General features: G+C 34.1%; 2 protein-coding genes across 2 annotated transcripts; one reads left to right on the forward strand and one right to left on the reverse strand.

Moving 5' to 3' along the window:
• The first annotated feature begins 2,870 nt into the window (after positions 1-2,870).
• LOC113757473 (receptor kinase-like protein Xa21) lies at positions 2,871-4,659 on the forward strand. Its single transcript, XM_027300746.1, has 2 exons — positions 2,871-4,098; positions 4,211-4,659. The coding sequence occupies exons 1-2, from the start codon at positions 2,871-2,873 to the stop codon at positions 4,558-4,560; spliced, it is 1,578 nt and encodes a 525-aa protein (XP_027156547.1). The 3' UTR covers positions 4,561-4,659.
• Positions 4,660-7,239: 2,580 nt separating this feature from the next.
• Positions 7,240-8,392, reverse strand: LOC113757490 (probable LRR receptor-like serine/threonine-protein kinase At3g47570). The gene is made up of 2 exons (XM_027300747.1): positions 7,621-8,392; positions 7,240-7,310 (listed from the first exon to the last, which is right to left on the reverse strand). Exons 1-2 carry the CDS (start codon positions 8,390-8,392, stop codon positions 7,240-7,242), a joined length of 843 nt encoding a protein of 280 aa, XP_027156548.1.
• Positions 8,393-9,890: the final 1,498 nt, after the last annotated feature.

The raw sequence follows: 9,890 nt of genomic DNA on the forward strand, positions 1-9,890 counted from the left end.
TACAGAGAAAGGAGGCAAAGTTCCCACCATAAACCCAACTACTGCATATTTCCATTTGTTGATGCCTTCAAGTACATCATCCAGATCCAATTTTACCAGAGACAAATGCTCATTAGCAGTCTTTTCCAGAGGATCAAAATTAAGATGCATACCTCTGTAAGAAGACTTGGATTTGACAACTTGCACACACAAATCTCTTGTCAACAGATCCCTTTGTTTTCCTGCACTAGATTCCCCACAATCCACCTATCGCAAACCTTGCGCTTCAACTAGAGTTGGAAATTCATTATCGTCCTTCCCTTTCATAACCATTAGCAAATTTCGCCCATTCCCAACATCAGGCCATTGAATTCGCTTGGAAGGAACCATTGCATGTCTTCCTTTCGCTGAATTAGTATGCAAAATAGGCACTAGTTCTGAAAAAGGAGCCATAAGTGTCTAGTTCAAAGATCCCACCAGATCACGCAAAACAAGATGAAACAAAGAAATTTGACCGAGGAAAAGTAATCGGGGAAGTAGACGCTACCCCACTGCTCCAACAATAGCAGGAAGAAGCAGCGTGCACCTTGGTAAGTGGTAACTCTCCTCGGCGCACGTTTTGACTTTATTAATTTTGCTACTAACAGTATCACTGTGATTCTAACTTCTAAGGTTAAAAATATCAGTTGTTTCTCCCATTTTTAAAATTTTGTAATATTTTCAACCCAATCAAAATATATGATTAAACCACTTATTCTAGTGAAAGGAAAATAATTTCTTTCTAACAATGCCGTTTGTTACACTATTATTTTACACAGTTACAATTATATTAATTAAGACTTGAAAACAAAAACAAAAAACATGAAGATGCAAGTCTGCTGTGATAAATTATGGCAACTAAAAACATAAGCAGCATATTCATTTAATCCGCAAACAATTAATAAAAGTTCATTTAAGATATTCTCAAGCTACAAAAGTAATTTTTTTTTCTTTTGGATTTGTCTATTTGGTGGTCTAAGATCACATAACAAGTTTAGATTTTTTTTTTTTTTTTTGGCGAAAGGAATGGACCCAAAAATTTTGCAATTTAGGGGTCAGTTTTGTTTTTAGAACTTTAATATTGGGCTTATCTTCATTTTTTAATATGCTCTTAGAGTACCGAATAAAAGAAATCTTTCCTTTTATGTAATATGTTTTGAGTAAATTTAAGAAATTTTATAGACTGTTTAGTGTCCATACTTTTTATTTCTCCAACTCGATGGCTTGAAAATTAGAAAGAAGAGAAACTATTCATAATCATATTTAAAATTCATTTGAGATGTTTTCAAGGTGCAAAAAAGTTATTTTATTCATCTTTGCAGTATTTTCAAATGCTTTTTATGCATTTCATAAAATATTCAGAAGTTGAACTTTTTTTTATATTTTTTGTCCATATTATTACCAAAAAATATTGAAGGATCTCTCAACTTGGTTAAGAAATATTTCTATTAAATTACCACATTAGTCAAGTTTTCAAATGTTAAGGGGTTTTTAATTAGTTTATCATAATAACAATAACGCAGCAGGTTCAGTTGGTAAGATGCTTCACCTATAAGTCGAAAACCATTATTGATCCTTGTTGAGAAGAAAATAGTTTATCTTGGTGAGTTAAGGACCACAAAAAAAAGAGTAACTTTGGAATGATGAATTGGTACTTTTTTATAATTAGTTTTTTAATCATATATTCTTGCTTTGATTGAAAATGCTACAAAAAGTTTGAAAACATGGGAGGAACGTCACATATTTCAAACTTTAAGGGTGACAAATTATTTTGTTAGAAACTTCAGAGGAGGTTTATGCAATTATTCTCATTTTATATGTCTATTGATGTTAGCTATTTTTGAACAAAAGTCCGATAATATCCCCCGGCCCCACCCTTCCGCTTTCTCTATTCAACAAAGTTTTCCATTACCAACAAATTCTTTCTCCTCTATTCTTCTAGTTACTGCTGAGGTGAAATCTTTAATCCGAGACGTTCATGAGCATATTTTAAATTTAAAATCTAAAATTTAAATTTTAGAACCTTGCTAGACATTGCCAAGGGAAAGTTGCCGATTGTATGCTAACGCAAAAGCACTTCAATTACAGGTGGAATACCCGAAAATATTGGGAACCTTCACAGATTGGAGGGGCTTTATTTATACAACAATACACTATCGGGTTCCATACCGGCAGCAATTTTTAACATTTCATCTCTCCAACATATTCAACTTAATCAGAACAAATTCTCAGGACCTATTCCTTTGACAGCGAGTAATAAGCTAAGCAATTTGGAGTCTCTTCTTCTTGATGACAATTACTTGAGCGGAGTTATACCTAGCACCATCTCAAATGCTACTAAGCTAGCTTTTTTGGTGCTTTACAATAATGAGCTCACAGGTTCAATCCCCACCTCTTTAGGAAGTTTAAGAAATATAAAATTTCTAAGCTTGGCTGGCAACAAGCTGTCAAGTCAATCCTCAGAATTGAGCATTTTCACTTTCTTGACGAGTTGCAGAACTTTGAAATATTTAGTGTTGGATAATAATCCTCTAAATGGTTTTCTACCAGCTTCCTTTTCTAACTATTCGACTTCACTTGAAGCCATAAGTGCAAACAGTTGTAAAATCAAAGGAAACATCCCAGATGGAATCAGCAATTTGAGCAGTTTAGTGCTACTAGAATTTTCAGGTAATGAATTGATTGGATCTGTCCCAAGAACTATGCATAGTCTGCCAAATCTTCAGGTGCTGTACTTGGGCTCCAATCAAATAAAAGATGTCTTGGACATTTTCTGTGGATTACATAGTTTGGGGTTGTTAGACTTGATCCAAAATCAAATTTTTGGTAGTATCCCAGAATGCTTAGGAAATATGACAAATTTGAGAGAGCTTTACTTGGACACCAATAGGTTGACTTCTATGATACCTGCTACCCTATTGAGCATGAAAGATCTCCAAATTCTCAAACTTTCATCAAATTTCTTAAGTGGATCACTACCTCTAGAGATCGGGAACCTCAAAGCAACGTACAGTTTGGATCTCTCGTCTAATCAATTGTCAGGCATCATTCCTACTACAATTGGGATGCTGCAAGTTTTACAGAACCTTTCATTGGCGAGAAATAATTTGCAGGGCTCCATACCAGAATCATTTAGCCATATGGTCAGCTTGGAATTCTTGGACCTTTCACACAATAATCTCTCTGGTGTGATACCCAAGTCAATGGAGGCACTCAAATCTCTTAAGGAATGCAATGTTTCTTTTAATAGATTAAGTGGCGAAATTCCTAGAGATGGTCCCTTCAGAAACTTTACAGGTCAATTGTTCATGAACAATGAAGGACTCTGTGGTGACCCAAGGCTTAGTGTTCCACCATGTCAGAGTAATTCAATTAGAAGATCAAGCAAAAGAAAGGTGCTTCTACTTGTCATTAGTGTGTCAGGGATTGCAGCAATACTGATAATAGCAATTGGAGCATTATTGAATCTATGGTGGCTAAAGAAACCAAAGAGTTCTGGTGGAACAGAGTTGATGTCAATGGCAAAATATGATAGATTTTCATACTATGACCTTTTGCGCTCAACTGATAACTACAATGAAAGCAATTTGCTTGGAGAAGGGAGCTATGGTTCTGTTTACAAAGGGATCCTAAGCGATGGCACTGTTGTGGCTATCAAGGTCTTCAATTTGCTAGCGGAAGATTCATTAAAAAGCTTTGATAGAGAATGCGAGGCACTAAAGAGTTTACGCCATCGAAATCTTACAAAAGTGCTCGGCTGCTGCTCTAACCCTGATTTTAAAGCCTTGGTACTCAAATACATGCCCAATGGGAGTCTTGAGAAGTGGTTGTACTCTCACAACCATTTTTTAGATATGTTTCAAAGAATAAACATAATGATTGATGTTGCTTGTGCATTGGAATATCTCCATTATGGTTGTCATACTCCTGTGGTACATTGTGACTTGAAGCCCAGTAATATCTTGCTTGATGAAGATATGGCTGCTCATGTAAGTGATTTTGGTATAGCAAAAATGTTTGGCCAAGGAGAAAGTATTTTGTATACCAACACCCTCGCAACACTGGGATACATTGCACCAGGTTAAGCATTTAGCTTTTGCTGTCTACATTTTCTTTACTTCTACGATGCTGTTCATCTGTTGTTAATCTTTTAACTAATTCTATTATTCTGACTATTGTAATCTTACGACAGAGTATGGATCCGAGGGGATGGTTTCGACAAGAATCGATGTATACAGTTTTGGAATAGTTTTGATTGAAACTTTTTCCAGGATGAAGCCTAGTGATGAAATGTTTTCAGGAGATTTAAGCCTTAAAAGCTGGGTAGAAGATTGTCTTCCTGATGCATTTCAAGTCGTTGATGCGAACTTAATAAGGCCAGAGGATGAGCATTTCACTCACAAGCTGAAGTGTGTTTTATTGATCATGAATTTGGCTCTAAACTGCTGTAGAGAATCTCCAGGAGAAAGGATGAACATGAAAGATGTTTTAGCAAATTTGAAGAAGATTAAACACCAGCTTCTTATGACAGCAAGTGCTTAGCAATTTTGTGCAAATTTTATCTTTCAATATAGAAGTTACTTTCCTTATTTGTTTGCACTCATGGCCTACTATTTCTTGTAGCCAACTCTCAGACCTTGAGTGGATCAAATACAATGTTTTGACCAGATCAAACAGATATTGCTATATAATTCAAAAGCTTGATTATTTTGAAGGCTCGAGAGTTATGTACTTGATTCCATGGGTGCCATTGTATATGCCGAATTTGGACTTTCAGTTATGGGGCATAATAGATAATTGGTTTTATTTTGCTTTCTTTGAATTTTGATTAAGTTCTTGGTTACTTCTTATGTGGACCTGATTATGTATCTTTTAGCCTTATCATGTATTAAGATTGCAATAAATGTTTTGTTTCTACAAATGAATGCATCAGGTTGCTTAGGTTCCTCTCTAAACTACAGAATGAATAGTAGCTGTCATTTGTTTTTCTTCCTTTACAACAGTTATATCCTACAAGTCGTTTAAAAGAGTTAAGTGAAAGCATGGCTTTTGTTGGCAACTGTCACTTCCCTTTGTTCTTTTGGGATTCTTTGAATCATCACATATCAGAACTTTAATATCCTTACCTAATTTGAGCTGTCCATTTATACGTGGAACGAAAATTGTGAGAAGTGAATTAGGACGATATAAAACTCTATTGGACTTGGGGTGTGGAACAGAAACAGAGATGTGCAAGTATGAAGTATCTGAGAATTGGTGAAGCATTTTTATAAAGAATGTACTTAATCAAGCTTCAGCTATCAGCCTTTAATGCACCATTTTAATTTAAAGAATGGTTAAGTATTGACTGTACTGAGGACACTAATGTAATAGTTACTAGCTAGAGATAATAACAACGTCCTTCTTGTTGGAGTCTTTTGATCTTATGGACTTTTTGCCAGCATCCTTTGATTTTTTTTTTAGTTTTTAACAAAAAAAAGTCAAGTCTAATAGAATTCATGTAGATAATATTAAAGTGAAACATTGCAATTCTTGACATAGAGATTAGTTAAAAAGTTTCCAAGACTGGGGTGGTAGAGCTACCTCAAAGGAAAAGTCTATTGACATGTGAGGCAAGTAAAGAAGAACATGCTTCCACTTACCAGGAAGTTTCTAGCAAAAGTCATCCTAGACCTAAATATATGTCCTTTCAAACTATTTACTTGTACACAATATAAACAAGCTCAGTTGGCACAGATTCTCTGTTTGGTTTTTTTTTTTTGTCACAAGATAGAATTCTTATAACTAATCTAGGGAGGAGGGGGCTCGATGTAAGTAGAGACTCCATCGAAGAAAACCAATTAAGATCGTCACATATTGTGACAAAATTTTGGTGAGGGGTCAAGGGTTCACCCTTAACCTCCCACACCACCAGGACTTTATAGTCTTGGTGGTGACCACCGGGCCAAAGGTCAGGTAGCAGATTCTCTGTTTGGTTATACTAAGTTGTTTAGGGAACTGAAGTGAACCAGTGTTACCAAAAAGAGAACTTTATCTTGATTAAATTCAATAAATAACATACCAAGAAAAAATGTACGAGTAAAGGGGAGAATTATATACATGCTTTAGAGGACAACATTTGTTAGTTGTTTTACAAGAGAAGAAACAAAGTCTACAACCACTTAGCTCATATAAAATCAAAAGATCAGTTATGATGTTATCACTGTTAACCTAAATTATTTGCACCTATATTTGGTCTAAATGTGGCAATATTTACGATGACATCAACCTATATCACTCTAAATTTCTCTGATGCGTACTATCTTTGGGACTTTTGTTAGCTCTTAATGTGGAGATTTTTTTTTTTTTATTTTTTTAAAGAGAAGTTAGAACATCTCCAATCAGTATCCTCTCCTCAGGTTGCTCTGCTGAGCACTTGAAAGGTAATTCCATTATTGATGGAGTGCAATTTTACTATCTCTATTGGATTCTCTTCAAATTGGCTTAATTTCTTTTAGGTGGGTTCTTTATTTTGTATGGAAGTAACTAATTTCCTAATTATTTTAATTACTTGAAGTAGTAGTTAAAGAATTTCCTATTTATATGAGTTTAGGAATTAGAAACTATTTCCTGTTTTGTATGAGTTTAGGAATTAGCATTTAAATCCTATTATTATTTTGATGTTGGTCTGCTAGTAATGTAACTTATAAATAGGCGGGGATTGGTATACTACAAAGTGGCATACAAGGAGCCATATAGCTTTGTACATGGGGTAAGAGAGGACTCTTAGGTGTGAGAGATGGTATACAAGTATTGGATTTAGATTCAAGTTGTATTCTTGTGTAAAATTTTTTATCTCATAACAAAAACGGGTATTCTCTCTATGGATGTAGACTCAATAGGGAACCACATTAAATTTTGTGTATTGTTTATTTTTATATTAGTGATTTGTTTATCATTAAATTATTGTGTACTTAATTTTTCAATAGTGATTTATTCCGCGTCTGAAACCCAATAAACTGGTACTAGAGTGGGGTTCATGATTGAATCTTGATTGACTATTGGCATCAGAGGTCTGAATCCCATAACTAAATTTTTTCCCTTCTATTCAAAAGGATGCTCTTATTTCGAGATCTAACAAAACGTTTTATTAAGTGGCTAGGAAAATGATTTACAGGCATTGGTGCTCTATTAGGACTTCGAACTGTCAACTACAAAAAATCAAATCTAGAAAGCAGAGTTTTAAAACTGAACCTTAATCTTCTCTAGAGCTGCAAGAGCATCTTTCATGCCGATCCTTTCTTTAGGAGATTCTGCAGTGCAATGCATAGCCAATTCCATAACTAAAGAAACACACTCCAATTTTCCTGTGAAGTTCCCTTCATTTGGCTTTAGTAAGTTAGCATCCAGAACTTCATCACTGGGCTTTGTTCTCGTAAAAGTTTCCATCAACATGATTCCAAACTATAAACATCACACCTCCTTGATACTAGTCCTTCCAAACCATATTCTGCAGTGGTAATCCATTATATTTAAAGAATCAATTACATGACCTCTGTTGCAAAGGACCTGAAGCAAAATTGGAATTTAAAAGAAAATTGAAGAGTTAGTTTTAGACTTTACCCGGTGCAATATAACCAAAGGTGGCTAGTGTTCTTGTGTAGATGATGCTGTCGTCTTTATCCATCAATTTCGCGATGCTAAAGTCGGTTACATGAGCAACCATTTCTCCATCTAGCAGGACATTACTAGGCTTCAAATTGCAATGAATCACTGGTATCAAGTAGCCATTATGAAAATAATCAATTGCACGCGCCACATCTATCATTCTGTTTAATCTCTGCATTATATCCAAGAAATAGTTGTGGGAATACAACCACTTTTCAAGACTACCATCAGGTATGAATTCAAGAACTAGAGCTTTGAAATCATTATTACAGCAACTGCCAAGTACTTTTGTGAGATTTCGATGGCGAACGTTGCGAAACACTTCACATTCTCTTTCGAAACTCCCTAGTGAAATTTTCACTTGTAAATTAAGCATTTTAACCGCCACTAGCATCCCATCTTTTAAAATCCCTTTGTAGACAGATCCAAAACTCCCTGTGCCAAGCAAATTGCTTTCCTCATAACCATGAGTTGCTTGTAAAAGCTCATAATATGAAATCCTTTGCAAAGTTCTGATCTCCAATATCCCTTCAGTCCTACCCACCTCAGTTTTGTTTCGATACATTAGAAATACTATTGTTAAGGTTATAGCCATTAATGCTGCTCCAATACCAGATGTAATGAATATTACATGAGATGTTTTCTTCCTGGTTGACTTGTGATCTATGGAAGTGCTGCAAGGAGGAACAAGAAATCTTGTACTACCACATAGCCCTCCATTAGACATGAATGATTGACTCGTGAAGTTTTTGAAAGGAATTGGTGAACGAAAAGAATGTATTTTTATAAAGAATGTACTTAATCCTACAAGCCATTTTTATAAAGAATGTACTTAATTTGAACAAATATAGTCCCTAAAATATTTAATTTGGCAAAATTTGTCCCCGGTGTTGCATTGAAAAGTTGCAGGACGTCACCAAAAATGTATTTAAAAAACAGCAGAATCCGTTGAATTACAAGAACTAAATGAGATTATATAAAAAGCACAAAGGTTGAAAAAATTTAGAAACTGTAAAATAAGTGTAATACTAAATTCTGTCCAAATGAAGACAATGATAGATTTGGCAGATTTTTGCTGAATTCATAAATCATGTGATGTGCTCCGTTTGTTTATTTGTATACTTTCTTATAATCATGGATTAAGTAATATAAAATGTACAATAATCAAATTTTGGTTGCTAAACTTATTTTGCTTTATTTACAAGGTGTAATAATAAGTCTAGGACCTGAAACAATAATCTAGTTGTAGGGCATTTTCTAAAGTTGTAAAATGTGTTTTTCTCTTCATAAGTGTAAATTTTATTTACAAATACTATGTAAAATAGAAAATAGTGTATTTATTTTATATTCTTTATTATTTTTTGTAATTTTTGTTTTTTTCCTATTGTATTTATCATTCTAATAGCTTTTTATGTAATTATCATAACTTTTTATGAGATTTTTATGCAACATGACAGACAATTGAATACTTTTGGGCTACACTTCTCTAGGTCAAGACATTTGAGATCAATTCGGCCAAACTATGTATTTTTGGGGGGGCTGTCTATGCTTTGGCCCAAATATTGGGGATTAATTTGGTTCACATCCTGTGCATTGAGAACTAAAATGCATTTTTGCCATTAGTGTTTGAAGTCATAATTAAAACTTGAAAAGAATAAATTAGGATTTACACATGGTACAATAGAAAATGAAACTTGAGAAATTGCTTAAACTCCCAAAAACAAATATCATCATCTAAAGTTATATAGGAACTTATCCAAAGCAGTATAGAATAAAGCCATAGTAGGAGTTTTGGGGTACTATTCCCATTTCCACTCTAAAAGAGAATATGTTCAAATTAACAGAATAACTAATGATAAAAGTAAAATTAACACGGAGGACCAAAAGTTGTAATTCATGGAATTAGAAAAAGCACCATTTTTTGTCTGGGAGGTCATTATTTTATCCAATAATTGTTATTGTCATTGTCATTTTTGTCTGGGTATTTTAAAAAAGGCAAATAAAATATATTTCCTCAAGGACAGATTTACACTGCCCCCCCCCCCCTCCCCAAAATATTTTAAAATCTTTGTTTTGTACCCCAGGTTTTAACAAAAAAAATTCATAACATCATACTTCTTGTCCCCTCAAAATTTTTTCATGTTTATTAATGAAACTTTTTCGAGAATGAAGCCTAGTAATGAAATGTCTTAAAATGAATTTGGATTAAAGATTCTGTTCAAATT

Source organism: Coffea eugenioides, chromosome 2 (genome assembly GCF_003713205.1).
Source record: "Coffea eugenioides isolate CCC68of chromosome 2, Ceug_1.0, whole genome shotgun sequence".
Classification (NCBI taxonomy): domain Eukaryota; kingdom Viridiplantae; phylum Streptophyta; class Magnoliopsida; order Gentianales; family Rubiaceae; genus Coffea; species Coffea eugenioides.